General features: G+C 35.8%; 4 protein-coding genes and 1 pseudogene across 6 annotated transcripts in view; 2 read left to right on the top strand and 3 right to left on the bottom strand.

The window, feature by feature from the left end:
* Positions 3,273 to 16,023, bottom strand: LOC104715971 (annotated as a pseudogene).
* Positions 4,509 to 6,248, bottom strand: LOC104715972 (putative F-box/FBD/LRR-repeat protein At1g78840). Its single transcript, XM_010433334.2, has 3 exons — positions 5,355 to 6,248; positions 5,118 to 5,255; positions 4,509 to 5,009 (listed from the first exon to the last, which is right to left on the bottom strand). The coding sequence occupies exons 1-3, from the start codon at positions 6,246 to 6,248 to the stop codon at positions 4,737 to 4,739; spliced, it is 1,305 nt and encodes a 434-aa protein (XP_010431636.1). The 3' UTR covers positions 4,509 to 4,736.
* LOC104714155 (centromere protein X-like) lies at positions 11,752 to 14,116 on the top strand. Of its 2 annotated transcripts, XM_010431413.2 has the most exons (8): positions 11,752 to 11,878; positions 12,022 to 12,078; positions 12,168 to 12,216; positions 12,304 to 12,344; positions 12,480 to 12,519; positions 12,601 to 12,654; positions 12,744 to 12,849; positions 13,831 to 14,116. In XM_010431413.2, exons 2-7 carry the CDS (start codon positions 12,052 to 12,054, stop codon positions 12,845 to 12,847), a joined length of 315 nt encoding a protein of 104 aa, XP_010429715.1. In that variant the 5' UTR covers positions 11,752 to 11,878; positions 12,022 to 12,051; the 3' UTR covers positions 12,848 to 12,849; positions 13,831 to 14,116. The 2 variants fall into 2 exon arrangements, with proteins under 2 accessions (XP_010429715.1, XP_010429714.1); XM_010431412.2 differs by lacking the exon at positions 13,831 to 14,116 and having other exon boundaries at positions 12,744 to 13,077.
* On the top strand, positions 16,039 to 17,959 carry LOC104714156 (pathogen-related protein-like). Of its 2 annotated transcripts, none has more exons than XM_010431414.2 (4): positions 16,039 to 16,250; positions 17,043 to 17,175; positions 17,262 to 17,560; positions 17,654 to 17,959. In XM_010431414.2, exons 1-4 carry the CDS (start codon positions 16,080 to 16,082, stop codon positions 17,807 to 17,809), a joined length of 759 nt encoding a protein of 252 aa, XP_010429716.1. In that variant the 5' UTR covers positions 16,039 to 16,079; the 3' UTR covers positions 17,810 to 17,959. The 2 variants fall into 2 exon arrangements, with proteins under 2 accessions (XP_010429716.1, XP_010429717.1); XM_010431415.2 differs by lacking the exon at positions 16,039 to 16,250 and adding an exon at positions 16,730 to 16,954.
* The window catches only part of LOC104714157 (anaphase-promoting complex subunit 6-like), a 5,098-nt gene continuing 4,464 nt past the window's right edge, over positions 17,906 to 18,539 (bottom strand). The window contains exons 15-16 of the mRNA XM_010431416.2: positions 18,249 to 18,284; positions 17,906 to 18,145 (exon numbers count right to left, since the gene is read on the bottom strand). Of these exons, the coding sequence (XP_010429718.1) occupies positions 18,032 to 18,145; positions 18,249 to 18,284 (150 nt within the window). The 3' untranslated portion in view covers positions 17,906 to 18,031. The remainder of the gene's footprint in view (positions 18,146 to 18,248; positions 18,285 to 18,539) is intronic.

The following is an 18,539-nucleotide window of genomic DNA, read 5'->3' as shown; positions in this document are numbered from 1 at the left end:
AAAAAAATCGTTTTCACAATGTCTATGCTTCTCAGACATTTCAGGAGAGAGGCGCTCGTAAGCTGCTACCAGAGCCGTCGGTTCTCATCTTCTCTATCCCAAAATCAGCCTTATCTCATCGTCGGCGGCGATTTTTGTGGAGTTAGTTTCAAGGGTGAATGTGTGGGGAATCTCAAGTATTATGATCCTTGTAAAGGTGATGTTAAGGTTTCGGAAAAACTAGTAGCTATGGAGTTGCTGGAGGTAATGGGAAGGATTGGATCATCCCGTGGTTGGGTAGCTTCTCTGAACGCCCGTGATGCTACCATGTCTCTCCAAGATGATTTTAACCCCACAACTGCATTGGATTCATCCCCAAAACATATTTCACTGCCTCCTCTTGTCACTCTACCTGATTGCCAAACCCAACTTGTCACTAACGTGGTCATGTCCTCTTCTCCTGAACAAGATGACTGTGTTGTGGCTGTCAAGTTCTTGGGACCTCAACTCAGTTTATGTAGGCCCTGTAACGGTTCAAAATGGGTCAACATCAGAACCCCAATTGGCTTTTTCACCTCTCGTGTCATGTATTCCAGAAGAGATCAAATGTTCTGCATGCCCGCTTCTGGAGGCCATTACACGGGATCATGGGATCTCCACAAGCACAGGCATAACCCTAAACTGAACCAGTTGCGGTTTTGCAACCTTCCCAAGTTGATGCAATCCGAGTGGGAACTTTTGGATTCATGTGTTAGGAGGGAAGACTTGGTGGAGTCGCCCACAGGTGAATCCTTTCTGATTAAATGGTACACCGGAAGCAATAGCAATTTAGCCAAAGTGCAAACCAAGCGTTTTATGGTGTTCAAGATAGACGAGGAAGGAAATGCTTGTTACACTGAAGACATTGGGGATCTGTGCATTTTTTTGTCCAAGTCCGAGCCGTTATGTCTCCCTGCAAGCTTGTACTCTGGCCTCACCCCTAACTCTCTTTATTTCGTTGGCTTCGAGGATATGGGAGTTTGCAATCTTGCCACTTCCACCATCCATCCCGAAAATTTCCTATCCACCACCACCCCTTTCTGGCTCCAAAATTAGGCTAGTATATATTTTTTCTTTAGTTTTTATTCTTCTCTTCGTGTTTTTAGCCACCTTCTGATATCCACAAAGCACACATGTTACCTTTGTTTAACGAACTCACAATGTAGCTAAGATTTTGAAACGAACACACTAGTGAAATTCAGAATCTAATACTCTTTATGATTTCCTTTGGTTGTGGTTATTTTATCTTGGTTTATTTGGTGTTTGAATATCCGAATCTGTTAGATATTTTAATTGTTAATTATATTTTAATGACATTAACAAATTGGTTCCTTAGTTTCTCTTCTCTTATGGTATTTTCAATGTAATTTTAACCACTTCTAGGTTAGATTCGAAAATATATTTCCAGCTTATCAACATATAAGTGTTAATTAAAAAAAAAAAAACATTAGTAGGATTTATGTACTTACATATACAGTATGTCGTTTTCGATGAAATTATTTTGCCAAAGAAAATGAAAAAGTTGAAATATCTAAGATTCGGATATGTTAGAATTATTCAGAAATATTTGATGCGATATATAGTGTGCATATATATATATATATAGGCTATATATAGGCTTTAAATTAGGGTTCTTGTGAAAAAAATATGCGCGACAATGTCTACGCTTCTTAGACATCTCTCGAAGCTCTATCTCAGGAAACCTAAAGATGCCCTCGTAAGCTACGTACTCATTTTGTACTACTGTCATTCTCTTTTCTGTTTATTTATATTTGGATTCTGATCGTCTCTGACTAGTTCTTTATGGTTTGTAGAAAAACCAGAGTGTTAGGTTGTCGCAAACCCCGCCCTATCTGACCCTCGGCGTTTGGGATAAAGAAGACGGTCCCAGTACTCCCAACAAGAATGTAGCTCTCGACTTGTACAACCCACTCAAGGAAGAGTCGGTCAAAATTTTAGATAAATCACTCCCGGAGGAGCTCTGGACGTTGGACTTGGTGGGAATATCCAATGGTTGGGGACTTTTCATGGACAAACACGACAACTCTGTTGTACGCATGTCCGACTTTTTTCTCTCTTCATCATCCAAATCATCCCCTAAGATCATGACTCTACCTCCTTTGTGTTCTCTACCCGATCTCAAATTGGAATCCGTGAAAAACGTGGCAATGTCCTGTTCCCCCGACCAAGAGGCAGAGGACTGTGTAGTTGCTGTCAAGTTTATGGGATTTCAGTTGAGTCTTTGTGTACCCTCTAGGGATTCAGAGTGGACTAACATCATAACACCTTTCAACTACTTCCACAACTCGAGTCTCACGTACTCGAAGAAAGATCAAACGTTCTACATGCTTGCTCCAGGAAGCCGCTTCTTGGCTTCCTGGTATATCCATTCCAAGAACTGGGACTACCCAAAGTTCCACGAGTTGCGGTTTTACAACATTCCCAAGTTTTGGCAGTCCGAGTGGCAGCTATTGGAGTCGTGTGCCAAGACTGAACACTTAGTGGAGGCCCCCTCGGGCGAATGTTTCTTCGTGAAGTGGTATATATAAAAATCTCTTAGAGAAGTATAAAAATTATAACTGTTCAATGCTGAAAACCTCCTGATTCCTGCTTACAGGTTTGGAGAGAGCTTTCCGTGTGTGTTCAATGAGAAAGAAACGATCTACTACAATACAAAGCGGTTCATGGTCTTCAGAGAGGAAGAGACAAGCAAAGGCGGAGGAGAACGACGCATGTGTTACACAGAGGACATTGGAGATCTTTGCATTTTCCTTGCAGAAAATGAACCTTTTTGTGTTCAGGCCAGCTCATGCCCTGGTCTCAAGCCTAATTCTATCTATTTCATGGGTTACGGCTTTGGTGTTTATGATCTCGCTGCAAAAACTGCCCATTACTTCAATGTCGAAGGTTTGCCAGGACCAGTATTTGCTTGCCCGTTCTGGATTCCTCCTGTTTCTCTCTAGCATTTTAATTTTTTTTATGTTAGTTTAATTGTGCAGAATAACACTTTTCCTAATTAGTTTTAAATCTTGGTTGTTTGACTCATCCTAGAGAACCTAAGACTATAGGTTCTTAACTGTTAAATGCATTCTACTTAATCATGGCTATTGGTTATACCTTAATCCAGCTTTCTTTGTCATCACAAAGTTTGAAACTTCCTTGTTGTCTACATCAACTGATCAGCTTCATTGTTTTTTTTAAAACATCAGCGTCATTGTTATTAGCAATATCTACGATATAGTGGTGCCTGGAAGTCACTCATTTAGAGAGGATTCTTCCCCAGCTTCTTTTGGACTTTTAAGGTATCATTGCTAAACAGCACATGCTTGTTTTTTTTTTTTTGAATTTAATGCTAAATTATATTCAAAAGAAAAATAAACGTTTTACAAAAGAAATTGTGTTACTTTGCTCTAAACCATTCAAACAAGTTTAATAAAATTTTGCAGCAAACCAGATTTGAATGCTCTCTTCTTCCCCTTTCATTGTGTCAAACGATTTCGTATGTTCTTGTCAATGATCTTGATCAGCTGCTCCGCCGGTGAAGAGTGTTCTCCGTGTCGTCTTGGCACATGCTTGTTTCGAGAGCTTAAGAGCCAGTTTGAAGGCTAACAAGGCCATCTCCTTGGCCATTGCTTGGCTGGCTCGGAACCTGAGAGAGTGAGAGAACAAAATCCTCAGGTGATAGTCAATGTGAGAAAGAGAAGAGGATTTGGCATAATAAAAATAAAGGTCTGAGAACAAATCTTGCCGAGTAATTGGACCATAGATAGATACTCTGGATAGATACAGAACCATGACTTTGCATCATCCCTCTTACGGAATAGGTTTCACCAGGTTCGGAGATGAAGGGCAGACGCCTGAGAAAGAAAAAAAAAAAGCAGGCCTCAAAATTAGCAGTGACAAAAAAAAAAACAAAGAAAAAGAAGTGACGAAACAAAAGGTTGTGAAAAGGTAGTTGAATAAGATAACTCACCTGCAACTGTTTGGCAATGCGCAAATAAGACCACCTTCTCCTGTGGTTGGCTTGATACTCGTGAATCAGATTAAGATGACAAATTTTTGGTTATGAAACTTATCCATTTTTCAAAACAATCTCGGATCTGCTGCTGCTGCACAGTATAAGAATTAGAAGAAACGAAATGATCAATGATTCTGATTCAAATTAAAAATGAAAGTGATTCGAGTGACTTGAAGTGAAGAGTGTCCCATACACATTCAAAGGAAAATCTACAAACAAAAATGCATGTAGCAGTTCCAAGTTGATCTGCGTGGTTCAGTAAAGTGCGGCCTCCAATAGTTATCCTGCGTGCGAGGAAAAGAGAGGCATAATAGATGGTCTGAAATCAAGTGTTCTGTGCATACAAACCCAAATGTATCGTTTTCTACGTTATCAATAATATCACGGCATCTTGGATTTACCAATCACATAACAAATAATATAATTTTAAATGTTACAAAGTCTAATCGGAACAAGTATGGAACCTCGAAACATCTAATAAGAAGCATAATTAGGTTTACACTTGGGTTTGCTCAAGAAAACAGCTTCAATACTCAACAAGCCCGGAGATCGTCTTGGAAACATATTAATTTGCTTGACAACTTGGTATATGTCTTCAGATCCCCGACAATGGGAACAAAAATTCATGAGACCTGGTGCATTCCATAAGATGTATTCGACAAGTTCAGCTTCAACAGAATCGAGTGATGTAGGCAGACACTTAGGCACATGTGACTTGGCAAACCGAAGAACGCTTTGGAAGCGCAAGTATTTTCTCGACAAATTGCAGCCTGCATTTGGCTCCTTCCCAATAATAGAATTTAAGATTAAGCTCCTTGAGAACTGCTGCATTCCCCAAGATGTATTTGACAAGCTCAGTTGCGACCTCATCTTCACTCAAGCTGACTATCTTAACAATCTCGAGCGATGTTAGGAGACACTTAGGAACATGTGAGCTTGAGGTGTCCACTTCATCTAGGTAACCGTAAATCGACTACATATAGTGAACGACAAGAAAGGAAAAACGTAATGAGAATGCATAGTTTAGTTAAGTAATTGGGCAAAAAGAACTCAAGAGTTCCTTGTAAAGATAAATTACCACCAACTGTAAAGATTTTAGGTTTGGACAACTTGCGAGCAACGTTGCTAACAACTCAACAGAGTGAAGAAATCGAACTTTCAAATGGGTCAAGTTAGAGAACTCAGGCAGTGGTTGGAGTTTCGAGTAAGCACACATGGCCTAGCAAAAACCAAGAAGAAAGAAAAAAAGAACATTAGTAATAAGTTCTCGAGACAGAGTATTTCAAGATGAATATTATATTTACAAATATATACATACCTTTAGGATAGAGCAATCGAGGCTAAGATTTTTGACCTTCGATATCCAAGCGAGATATGTAGGTAATGTTTTCATCGTTGATGAGTTAAAAACGCTTTCGATGAAAGAAGAGTTATTAAAAGACACTATGATCGGAGAACATACATTATTCAGCACAAGGTCTATAAACTGGCGGATTTCGAGACTCAGACACTTAAGTCTGGGAGCATCAATCGCTACCCCAGTTATTTGACCAGTTATTTGACCAGGCACGTTCAAATTTAAGCTACTTAGTGTCTGAGACCGCACTCGTAAACATTCCACATTCCAAATTTCTTCAATGTTCAAATCTTGAAGAAGTGGGGAGGATGAGATAAGCCTTTCAAGAGCCGCATCACTCGAAAACCAAACCGATTTTAAATGCATTGTCTCGAGACGAGGTAGAGAAACGGAGTCATGACTATGTATGCCTAGGTTGACCAGCTCCAAGTGTACCAACGTCTCACACATAGAAATGCTTCCCGGAAGCATTATGGGATAGTCATCATTCCATCTATAAAAAGGCATATAATAAGCAATAAGCACAAGATGTTGAACTCCACGAGCAACCACTGAGTTGACCCACTTGTTGATGATATTGGATCCTTCAGTCTCATATTGCCCGCCGTCAAATTCCAACTTGAATTGGTTTATGAGTAGTGGTTTCTTATTATCCAAATCTAGAAACCTGTTGACGAAACCCTCTAACTCATCATTGTAGCTAAAGTTACCCACGTAGAGGTCCAATCCAGGAACAGTTTGCCAAAGATATCTCCAGCTCGTCGACAAGACACTGGTTCTAACAGAATCCCTCGTAGCAAGTTTTAAGAGTATCTGAAGTAGCAAATCCTCAGGCAATTGGCTTATCAAATCCATGTGATTTTCTCAGTCCTTTGTGATCGTGACGCTTTTGTTTAGAGATCTCAGCAATATTTTGACAACACAATAGAATACGATATCTTGAGACGAAAAACGATATGAACAGTACCTGCGGCGCGATGCGAATACGATGACAGATAGTAACGAGGGAGACGCAACCGATCAGAGATCGTCGGGGGTAAAGTAATGATGACCGTGGCGAACTTTTTAGGGTTTGTTTTATATTGATGGATTCCAGCTTAATGGGCTCAAAGCAAATATTGATGGGCTCCACCTTAATCATAAGCTAATCAACCAAATTTACCCTAAATCAAAAGACAATACAACCAAAATCAACCGCATTAACTCCGAGAAGAAAATAGCCACGCCAGGCCTATTTTATCTGCTACTAGCAATCGATCCGCGCTACGCGCGGTAGTTAGATGAAGGTGTATTCCGAATTTTGTTGTGTATACTTTTTTTTGGTTTTTGTAAATTCATCTTTACGTTTGTTTTTGTATTTAATTTTGGTTGCTTATGTTGTTTTGTTGGATATTTTAATAAAAATATGTTTTGGAGTAAGTATAATTTAGTTTGCTGTTTTTAAAGGAAAAATTGAGATCATATTGTGTGTTTATAATGCTTTTAAAAAAAGTTATTATTATAAGTTAACATTGTTTAGTTGAAGTTGTTGTTTTGTTGTAACTGTTAGTTGTCATTAATTTATTATTATTTTCCATTTTGTGGTTGGATTGTTATTTAATATTTTCATATGTATTTTGTAAACTGTTGGAGTAATTTTTAATCAATGTTTTAGTGTTTGGAGTGAAAAATATTGTGGAATTTATTAAGAAAAATAAATAAGTTATTTATTGTGGATTTTATTGTCAATTTTTTTTCTAGGTTACTTTGTTTGTTTCATTCAGACCTAATTTCTCTGTAAAGATTATAATTTGTGGGTTAATTGGACCATTATTTGTATGTTACTGAGTTGAAATTGATTTGTTCTTTTTCAAAATCCGATGTCCTCATGAACGGATAAGAGAAGAGCAATTTTCCGATCTAGAGGTCTGTTTGAGGATTGAACTTATGTCTTTGATGCTCGTAGTCGTTTTTTTCAGTCATTCCTATCGTAATCGTTTTCCTTTAATTTTTTTTGGGGGTTTGCGTATTTGGTTGATTCCTTGCTCGCTTCACATCTATTGGGAATATTTGGTTATCCCTTGTTGATTTTGTTAAAGGTGAATGTCAATTGGGTTGCAAATTTGTTTATATGAAATTATGTTTGCTTCTTCCTAATTAAGTTGTGAGTTGTTTTGTGTTATTTGTTGTAATTTTTTCTGTTTGTCCTGTGAGTGATTTTTTTTATTCGATGTGAGTTGTGTTTTGGGGAAAATTAATTTTCTTGTTTATCTTGTTGTAATTTTATAAAGTCCGGGTTGTTTTTTATGTTTCTTCGGTTGTCTTTTTCATATAATTTTGTGTTACGGTTATCTGATTGTGATATTCATATATCTGAATCTTTTTAGTTTATTAAATGTGTGTTCATCTCTTTGCGTCTTTGTCTTTGGTGATGGATTTGTGAAGTGTTGCCAAATAATTATTTTAACTGATTTCTAGTTGTGTTTCCTTGATTGTTTGAAAGTGTTGCTTAGGTTGCCTTGTTTTGATATTTGAAATTTTAAATTATGACCAGTTTAATAGAAATCTTTAACTATATTATTACCACTAATGAAAAATTATAGTATTGTTTTCTTATTTTAACATTTAATTTATTTTACATAATTATTTTTTATTTAAACTTTTGATTAATTATAATTAACAAAATTATGCACTAAATGAATATTTTAAATTTATTTTAAAATAAAAAAAATTGAATTCATAGGATTTAAAAATAGTGATGGGTCTAGAGAATTTGAATGAAATAGTGTTGGGCCTACAGATTTTAGATGAAATTTAGTTGATCAGTTTGTCATTTGTATGATTGTTTAAAGGGCTTATTAAAATCTGTAAGGCGGTTGTTTTGTGTTATTTGTTGTAATTTTTTCCCGTTTGTCCTGTGAGTGATTTTTTTTATTCGATGTGAGTTGTGTTTTAGGGAAAATTAATTTTCTTGTTTATCTTGTTGTAATTTTATAAAGTCTGGGGTTTTTTTTTTTGTTTCTTCGGTTGTCTTTTTTCATATAATTTTGTGTTACGGTTATTTGATTGTGACATTCATATATCTGAATCTTTTGAGTTTATTAAATGTGTGTTCATCTCTTTGCGTCTTTGTCTTTGGTGATGGATTTGTGAAGTGCTGCCAAATAATTATTTTAACTGATTTTTAGTTGTGTTTCCTTGATTCTTTGAAAGTGTTGTTTGGGTTTCCTTGTTTTGATATTTGAAATTTTAAATTATGATCAGTTTAATAGAAATCTTTAACTATATTATTACCACTAATGAAAAATTATAGTATTGTTTTCATATTTTAACATTTAAATTATTTTACATAGTTATTTTTTATTTAAACTTTTGATTAATTATAATTAACAAAAAATATGCACTAAATGAATATTTTAAATTTATTTTAAAATAAAAAGTTGAATTCATAGGATTTAAAAATAGTGATGGGTCTAGAGAATTTGAATGAAATAGTGTTGGGCCTATAGATTTTAGATGAAATTTAGTTGATTAGTTTGTCATTTGTATGATTGTTTAGGGCTTATTAAAATCTGTAAGGCGGTTGTTTTTTGTTATTTGTTGTAATTTTTTTCTCGTTTGTCATGTGAGTGATTTTTTTGATTCGATGTGAGTTGTGTTTTAGGGAAAATTAATTTTCTTGTTTATCTTGCTGTAATTTTATAAAGTCCGGGTTATTTTTTTTGTTTCTTCGGTTGTCTTTTTCATATAATTTAGTGTTACGGTTATCTGATTGTGACATTAATATATCTGAATCTTTTTAGTTTATTAAATGTGTGTTCATCTCTTTGCGTCTTTGTCTTTGGTGATGGATTTGTGAAGTGCTGCCAAATAATTATTTTAACTGATTTGTAGTTGCGTTTCCTTGATTCTTTGAAAGTGTTGCTTGGGTTGCCTTGTTTTGATATTTGAAGTTTTAAATTATGATCAGTTTAATAGAAATATTTAACTATATTATTACCACTAATGAAAAATTATAGTATTGTTTTCTTATTTAAACATTTAATTCATTTTACATAATTATTTTTTGTTTAAACTTTCGATTAATTATAATTAACAAAAAATTATGCACTAAATGAATATTTTAAATTTATTTTAAAATAAAAAATTGAATTCATAGGATTTAAAAATAGTGATGGGTCTAGAAAATTTGAATGAAATAGTATTGGGCCTACAGATTTTAGATGAAATTTAGTTGATCAGTTTGTCATTTGTATGATTATTTAAAGGGCTTATTAAAATCTGTAAGGCCCATAAAATTAGAGAAGATGTGGCTGATGTGGGAGCTGAGTTGGCTGCACTAGGAGTGAGAAAAGCTAACTTTATATATATAGATTACTACAATTTATTAAAACGGTGTCGTTTGGTTCACGGGTCTGGCCAACTTATCGCGCGTGCCACACAACAGGCAAATAATTGAAGCCAACGCCCACGCGCAGAATGAGCGTGTAAAACGCGCGTTTCACCAATTCGGTAAGGTTAGACCATCATTATCGGTAGCAATATCAAAGATTGCTTAAAATAATGTATTTTTAAAATACTATTTTAATTATTTTCTTTGAATATTAGTATTAGATATTTAAATAATAAATTAATATTAAAAAATTGACCAATCATAAACAGTTATACTAAAGAGCAACGATTCTTCTGATGTTTGTTAGAGCAACGTTACTCACCTTTTTATTTGGTTTATTATTATTTTTTAATTTTTAGGTGAGAATACCTTTAACAATACCGATCAATAAAGATGCTCTTATATATGGTTTTGTTAATGGTTAAGAATCGTCATAATTTTTTTTTATTTTTTCTCTGATTATGGTGTTAGAGATCTAAAGATGATTTTGAGTATTGCTGCTTATATAGATGATCACTGGAGTGACTGTATTTTTCATAATTCCAGATATTTTATTCGGTTGCAGACTTGCAGAGGTTTCGTTACAAAGGAGGTCAATGATTCGACGGTTATTTTTTTTTAAAAACATAAAAAATAAATCAATAAAATGTACGCATTATTGTTTGACTCATCTCATTGACTAACAAATCTAATTGGAAAATGATATTATTATTTTTGACGGCTCTCTCTAATTATTTTTAACGTTTTCAGGATTACTATAAAATACTTGGGCAAAATATGAACACGACAAGAGATTGAATTAGTTTACCGTTAGATTTCATATGTTTGGACTCTAGTCACAGATTCTGTTATCTTTTTCATGTTGGATGATGCTCGTGGATTGTCTAGTTCATGTAGTATCCGATTATAATTTTTTAAACTTTAGTTGAATAATAGGTTGAATTAATTTTTATTTAAATTGGATATTTTCCAAAACTTATGAGAAAACTCTCCCTAGCTAGCGTTTGGGTCATGTATAAGTTGTTAAAAGCATTTTCCCATTCCATTGTTTTTCACACGACACATTGAATTGTTGGGTCGCATAACTGAATTCTCGTTATTATAAATATGCACATTGGACCGTAACATATGCATCTTACATAACATTTATAATCTTACCCCCACACGTTTATTATAAAAGTGGTATATTTTTGTCGACAAAAATAAATAAATGATCAGAAAAAAAGTATTATTAGATAGATTATTTGCACAATAACCTGTATGGATTTAGAAACAATTATAACATGGACAAATAACAAATTAATCGTTATGAATCAGTTAACATGTGTGTACACATAACTTTATTGATGTATGTGGACAAATTATAACTGGCATTAAGCTCGGATATTTTGATCAGTGATTCTTCACTTGGATTTGAAAAAGGTTGCGTTTAATGAATCTGTAGTGTCTTTAAGTGACAGATTTGCCCTCAAACGCATCACCCGAAGAAAATCAAGTCAGATCAACTTCATTTAGTATTAATTAACTGAATGAGGTATATGATGAAACCTTGGATCCACATAGTGTACAACGAAATATAACAGAGAATCATCAAAAAGGTTCCATCAACAAAGGTATAGAAAACACAATCGTCAAAATTAGGTATGGTAATCACATTCAGAGAAGTCAACCTACGGACCTTCAACCATCCCGTGCAACTAAAATCTCTAGAGACCGCTAATAGAAGAGTGACCAAAACAAAAACGTTATTCATCGTTATATTTATAGATAAAGGTATATGACGGTCAGCTCAGGATTTGATCTTTCTATTTCTTTTTTTCTATTTTCCCTTTTTCCTATTTCCTATTTTCGAATTTTCCTTTTTTCCTATTTACTTTTGTTATTTCCTATTCCTTATTACAGTGCCCGATTTGGCCCAAAACGGTTTGGGCTTACTACTACTAACATGACTCACCAAAACGTTGCCGTTCGATTTTTTAGTTTCTTCTTCCTTCCTTCTCGAGCTTTAATTTCTTCTTCGTCTTCCAAATTCCTCCAATCCTCCGCCATCGGAGCTCGTCGTCGCCTCCTCACTGTAAATAAATCGCTGCCTTCTTTGGATCAACATCTCAAGGTGTATACTGTGTATATATATATATATAGCTTGTAAACTTTTTCAATTGTAGAATTTGTTATATGATTTTTAATGTATTGGTAGTAATTTTCCATGATTCTAGTTTATTCATAGCGGTCTACGTTTTGGTGTTTGTAACCCAGGGAGGAAGCTTCCTTTTTAATACATGCGTCATGGACGCCAACAGTACCTTCGATTCTGTAAATCTTTGCTCGCGTCTTCCCTTTCTCATCCGCCGTTTCTATTATTGTCTCCATCCTTACCTCCTTGTGTGTTTTCGTTGAATTAGGATTTGATTCACGCCATTTTCAAGCACATTTGGGCCCGAAGGTTTCGCGGTACACCTCCATGTTTTCTCAGAGTAGCTTAGCTTAATTCCTCTTATGTTGATCTTCTCTGTTTGATTTCTCTGCTCGATTATACAGAAAGGGAGAGGAGCGATGCCATTGATGCTACTGAAGCTGAGGTATTCTCTATTTCATGTCACAAGATTATAATTATTATCGTAATTTCACTAGATTCTGTAACAGCTATGACCTTTTGATACGTTCATCAAGTGATGAAGATACCATTTGTTGATGCTAAATTACATTCACTTCAGGTTGCTCTGGGAACAACTAAGAAGAACAGACTTGCTTCTGGTACCCTTGTTTACTTTCTCATGTAAACTGTGAAATGAGACATGGATGATATTTAATACTTATGGTTATTGGTTTATGTAGCTAACGCAAATGCTTTAAAGCTCAGCTGTGAACTTCTCAAGAGTTTTGTCTCAGGTCAAGTATCTATCCATGTTTGCATTTTTTTAGAAACTAGTCAATTTTCTCCTTTTAACTCATGTGGTTTAGCTAATGAGCATTGGCAGAGGCTGTGCAGCGAGCTGCTATAATCGCTGAAGCTGAGGGAATGGAAAAGATTGAAGCTACTCATTTAGAGAGGATTCTTCCCCAGCTTCTTTTGGACTTTTAAAGGTATGATTGCTAAACAGCACATGCTTGTCCCCTGCATCTTTTCGTTTTATTTTGCTTCTGTTTATGTTGATAAACTAATGAAAGTGAGGTCTAGTTTCTTTTGCTCCTTCGTCTAAAAGTACACAACGCTTAGATCATGTCATGTGTTCTTTGTTAGAAATATGTGAAGATATTAACAGGGATTATTCCACACAAGTTATTCTAAAGATCATACTACTAGTTTGTTTATAGGCTAGGCTAATGTGGTATTACATGATCCATGAAGAACGAGACATATGCATTTGACTTGATTCTGGATATATTCACTATGCGCTTCAGAGCTGATTCCAATGCTACCACCCATAACACACCAAAATACTGTGAAATGTAAGACGAAATCTTGCCCTTCGTCGATCTTCTGCTGTTAGATGTTTTCCTTTTCTTGATCGTATAAGGTTGACCTAAAGCGGAAGAGCGAGATGTAGGAATCTTCTTACGGTATGAAAGAGCAATTTCTTTAGCCTTAGGATCTGCAGAAACAGCAAGCACTATATTAGAGCTAGTCTTAACTGAGGATACATTATCTTTCTTAGTATCCTCCATAGGTTTACGGTAATTAAGACTAAAGCTATCAATGGTAAAGAGATAGTACCTTTGCGTTCTGGAGACAAATTAGGCTCATCCTGGTCAGACGAGATCTCAGCAAATGATTTATCAGCCTTAGGTGACTCGAAATTATCACTCATGTAAGAATTACTATCACTGTCTGCTGGATGAAACACTTGTTCCTGAGACTCATAACAACGTAAATCTAGATTATTTACATCCAGGATCGATACTCCCACCGGGTAGTTACATGCTTTGTTGGAAGTACTGACATTCTCATAACTGTGATCAGATACACACTTGTCTCTACAGCTACTCTCAAGCACTGGCTTTGTTGAAAACGTGAAATTATCGCTATTCTCATAATCGTGACCAAATGCATACTTCTCTGTGCAGCTAGTCCCAAGCACTGGCTTTGTTGGCAACTTGAAATTATCGCCACTCTCATTATCGTGATCAAATGCGTACTCTTCTCTCCAGCTAGTCTCAAGCACTGACTTTGGTGAAGAATTTAAAGGACTAGCTTCATACCAAGGTTTCGACACTTCGAAAGCACTAGAAAACGTAGGAGTTCCTTCTCTTACAAAAAATAACATATACGCATTTGTTGATAGAACATCATCTTCGCTGATTCTTGTGACCTGCCAAGAAAAACTTGCATTTATTTAACACCCTTCAGAGAGGTCTGTTTATATAGCTAACTAACTAAACCACAAATCAAATAAAAAATGTTATATCATACTACCTTGGCGTCATCAAACTTATGCCATGTCTCGGGAGCTGATCTCACATAAGAGGAGTAATGACCAAAAGATGCTCTATATCCAAGATGCTCCACAATGGCGTAGAGATGGTATTTAGTAGAAACCTGAAAGAAACAAAAGTATAACCTGTTAGGATGTTAAGACTTAAGACATGGAAATCTCAAGATTGATTTTATAGAACCAAAAGTTCACTTACTTGGGAATCTAGGTTACCGCTCATGTACGGAAGCAAGTCCAACTCCAAAGGGAACTCGACATGTTTGGATATCTTCTTCATCATTAGTCCATCATTCTTGAATCTCTTCAGGTGGAATGTTGCAACAGTGGCAATTTATCGAGCTGAAATTGCTTCTCCTTTGAAACTTTCTTCTTACAGTTATCACAGGTTAACTGATCCTCGAGTTGTTCAACACGGGTAAAAGACTCTAGCGCGTTCAAAAGGTTATCAACATCTTCAATTTCCAGACTCCATCCAAGAGAGGTTTCTAATGTGTCAGAAAAGGAATTGCAATTGCGGCAATGAAGCTGAAAAGGAAGAGATAGAAACATAATCAATATGAAAATTAATTGCAACAGTAAGATTAATATAGCGTACGGTAATAAATTATTAACTTGTCATACCCTACTCATGAGACGGCCACCGAAGACGTGATCAACAATGTTGACATCTTGAGAAGAGACAGAGCCTGAAGGGCTATTATTTCTCGGAATCAAACATCTCTCTAACTTATCCAAAAACGACTGTAGAAACTCATAGGCATCTTCTTGGTTGTTTATCTGAAAGTCAGGTGAAAAATCTGTGGTGGCTTAAGGTTAAAACCATCCATATGAAGAAATCTCACCAAAAAACAAAGTATGAGGAGGGAGAAAAAATAAAGAAGAAGATAACATACGATTTAGATTATCACGAAACTGATTCGTCGTTATATAAGATCCTGAAGACTTGAGAGAAAGCTTAATATGATCTTGCAGAGCCTGCATAACACAGAATGTCTCGCTGCCACCTGAAAACCCAAAAAGGAGCCATAAGATTAAGACCATGAAGAAACAGAGGACTAAAATCAGAGAAGAGAAAAAATAGGAATATTGAAAATTTACTCTGGAGTCTTACAATTGCAAGGGTTTTGACTTTTGTATGAGCGAAGGCTCTCAAGAAGAGGCACGGTGTGAGTTAAGCACTGCAACACTGAAGCTATGAAACAACTGTTGCCTGAATTATATAGCCCAGCTCCCTAAAGAACGTTTCAAACATCGATATAATCAAATATTGGATGAAAATAAAAAAAAAAAGATAAAAACAAAAAAAGATTTAGGTTGACAGGGAACATACAACACCGGTTGGTTCAATGCATGGGAATGCCAAGGGTTTGGTTGAATACGAGTCTCTCGTGACGTCTCGATAGAATGACAAACTATCATCGATTCGGAGAGATTCGTTCTTGTTTGCAGACGGTGGCATGGTTTGAGAATTGAAGAACCCTGTAATCGTTTTCTGTTATTAATCAAAGTGTAAACGGAGAAGGAGAGTTATATAATTTATATATACATTAGGGTTTCCATCTTTAACTTAACAGATAGAATAGAAAAAGGATTGTTAAAATTCTATTTTTCCTTTTTTTGTTTTTTATTCTTTTTTCTTTTTTTTTTCTTTTTTCTTAACGGAGTTTAGAGTTATGAAGTCGATCCTGCCAGTAAAAACTCCTCCAAACCGACCGCGAGCAATGATGACTCCTCTGAAATTTCCGTCTAAATCGTGACATCTGTCTTTTATGCTAACATCATCGTCGTATGCAAAAAAGGTTACTTTGCTAGGTGCTATATAAAATAGTAGAGAGTCTTAATATTATCTTTAAAATCTCTACTCTATGCAAACTCACGAAAATGTCTTCGTCTGCGGATGCTCTAGAGGGTGGTCGTTCGTCTCTGAAGTTGGCGGCGGACAAGTACCGATCGATCTTGAACGATGAAAGAACGGGAAACATACGGTGGAGATATGGTGGTCCTCCGATTTTTGACACCGTGAACAAGCTTTTCGAAGAAGAAAGAACCCATGTAAACTCTTTTCTCTTGCCTATTTTTATTTATCTTTATCAACAATATGCTTAGATTGTGAGTTTGTGACTAACACAAATCACCACGCTGTTGGACTATATGTCCTAACTATATTCAGTATAACTAATTTTAAAAATCAAAGGTTTTACTAGTTTCTGCAATAATTTCTATTTTTAAAAAAGTCTAGAAGCTTTGATTACCATATAATATCCGATGTGACATACACCAAACTTAACTTAAAAAAAGTTACACAAGAGTTTCTCGTAAAGCTCATTGGTTTGCTTTTTTATTTGCTGGTCTTGGGAAATGTCATTATGTCATTGGATACAAAAGAAGCCAATTGGGACAGGACGAAGTAATTGTGGGTTATTGGTTGCAACTTATTCATGATAATGAAATTTAGAATTGTGATTGAGACAATTAACAACTTCCAAAATGTCAACTTTACGTGGTGTTACAAAAACGGGGTTGATCACTTATCCATAACTCTTTGTGTTGAATATCAACATATATTGTGAGATGATTATAAAAGAGACAAGCAAGCATTAGTATCTGTACATCATCCTTATATGACTACTAGGAAAGAGAGAGATAAGTATAGATCTGTGTCCGTCCTTGAAGATGCAGGAAAGGTTCAGTGGAGGTACGGTCGCCCTCCAGACTTCAATAGTGTAAATCAGCTCTTTGAAGAAGGCCAGACCAAGGTCCTCGGGATTTATTGACAAAGACCATGATGATATTTGCTAAAATATGTTAATCTGATTCGTTGATCGTGTTTGATTGTGAGCGCAGGTGTGGCCAGAAGGGTCGTTAGAAGAGACTGTGCAAAACGCAATCAAGTCATGGGAGATGGAGCTCTCACACAAGATCCGTTTACAGGACTTCAAGACCATAAATCCCGAGAAATTTAAGCTTTTTGTCAATGGTAATTACCACATCCACCTAACCGATATGATCTTAAACTGTATAGTTACCAAAAAAGAAAAGGATTAACGTGGTTTTACTTATTAGGGAGGGAAGGTTTATCAGCTGAAGAGACGCTTAGGCTTGGGAGTTACAATGCTTTGCTCAAGAACTCTTTGCCTCAAGAGTTTCAGTACTACAAGCCAGAGGAAGAGAGCTTCGAGTCATCACATGACGCCTTTAGATCTGCTTTACCACGCGGCTTTGCATGGGAAGTACTCTCTGTGTACTCAGGACCGCCTGTTATCGCCTTCAAGTTTAGACACTGGGGATACTTTGAAGGAACTTTCAAAGGTCATGCTCCTACTGGGGAAATGGTTCAGTTCCTGGGTCTAGGAGTTCTAAAGGTATGTCTGAAGCATGAATTTGTGTCCCTCCTAATCTTTAAATGGTTAAAACTCTAGCATCAGGATTCACTTACTTCTAGAGGTTCTCTACAGGTTGATGAATCGCTTAGAGCAGAGGAGACTGAGATTTACTATGATCCAGGAGAACTGTTCGGGGGACTACTCAAGGGACCTCCTATATCAGAGACCAAAACCACAGACACTGGAGACAACACTGCAGACAAACAAAGCTGCCCATTCACACACTAAGAAAATTTCTTTATCTATGAATGTCTATTGTCCGTATTACGTTGGTTTATACCAAGAAATTAAAAAGCAGAAGTGTATTTGACCCTTTAAAGAATATATTGTAACAGTCTCTTGGTTATTGATGCATGGAATAAATTATAAGTTGTGTTAGGCGTCACAATGATAGTACAGATAAATTACAACAAGAACTAGAATAAGGCGGTTAATTTAACTGACCAATTTCTAGCAGGGCTCAACCTTTGCATCAACCGATTCAACCCCAGTCTGACATTCATCCATGAGAGCTACGTTCAACATTTCGGTACAAAATTGATCATCAGCTTTCAACCACAAGGCCTGAAAATAGACAAAATAGTTGAAAAATGTATAGCTCACCGACTGTCAGAGAAGAAAATTATGGAAATAAGTATAGTTCTCTCGTATTCAGTAGTGTGTTTACCTTGTGATAATATGAGATGGCAGCGGAAAATTTCCCCTAGACAAGAATGAGATGGAAATGGAAAAAACGTGATAATCAACGTAAGTATTGTTTCAAAGAAATGACTGGTGTTTAAAAGTACATTAAAATACCTGCAAATGGTAAGTGTACGCCAAGCCAGAATAAGTGCTTAAGCTTTTAGTTGATAGTGTAAGTGCTTTCTCATAATATGAGATAGCTTCAGGGTATTTTCTGTTTATAAGAATTCAAGAGTCAATAACTTCATTACATTCACAACAGAAGATGCTAGTT

Source organism: Camelina sativa, chromosome 9 (assembly GCF_000633955.1).
Source record: "Camelina sativa cultivar DH55 chromosome 9, Cs, whole genome shotgun sequence".
NCBI lineage: Eukaryota > Viridiplantae > Streptophyta > Magnoliopsida > Brassicales > Brassicaceae > Camelina > Camelina sativa.
This window is presented reverse-complemented; position numbering and strand designations above follow the sequence as displayed.

What these genes read in the sequence shown, in the direction of transcription:
- LOC104715972 (XM_010433334.2), bottom strand. Translation starts at nt 6,248, where the DNA reads ATGGATTTGATAAGCCAATTGCCTGAGGATTTGCTACTTCAGATACTC. An exon ending in TCGATTGCTCTATCCTAAAG is followed by an intron (nt 5,256 to 5,354) that starts GTATGTATATAT and finishes GGTTTTTGCTAG; the next exon opens with GCCATGTGTGCTTACTCGAA. An exon ending in ACCTAAAATCTTTACAGTTG is followed by an intron (nt 5,010 to 5,117) that starts GTGGTAATTTAT and finishes CACTATATGTAG; the next exon opens with TCGATTTACGGTTACCTAGA.
- LOC104714155 (XM_010431413.2), top strand. Translation starts at nt 12,052, where the DNA reads ATGGACGCCAACAGTACCTTCGATTCT. An exon ending in TTGGGCCCGAAGGTTTCGCG is followed by an intron (nt 12,217 to 12,303) that starts GTACACCTCCAT and finishes TCGATTATACAG; the next exon opens with AAAGGGAGAGGAGCGATGCC. An exon ending in GAAGAACAGACTTGCTTCTG is followed by an intron (nt 12,520 to 12,600) that starts GTACCCTTGTTT and finishes TGGTTTATGTAG; the next exon opens with CTAACGCAAATGCTTTAAAG.
- LOC104714156 (XM_010431414.2), top strand. Translation starts at nt 16,080, where the DNA reads ATGTCTTCGTCTGCGGATGCTCTAGAGGGTGGTCGTTCGTCTCTGAAG. An exon ending in ATTTAAGCTTTTTGTCAATG is followed by an intron (nt 17,176 to 17,261) that starts GTAATTACCACA and finishes TTTACTTATTAG; the next exon opens with GGAGGGAAGGTTTATCAGCT. An exon ending in TGGGTCTAGGAGTTCTAAAG is followed by an intron (nt 17,561 to 17,653) that starts GTATGTCTGAAG and finishes GGTTCTCTACAG; the next exon opens with GTTGATGAATCGCTTAGAGC.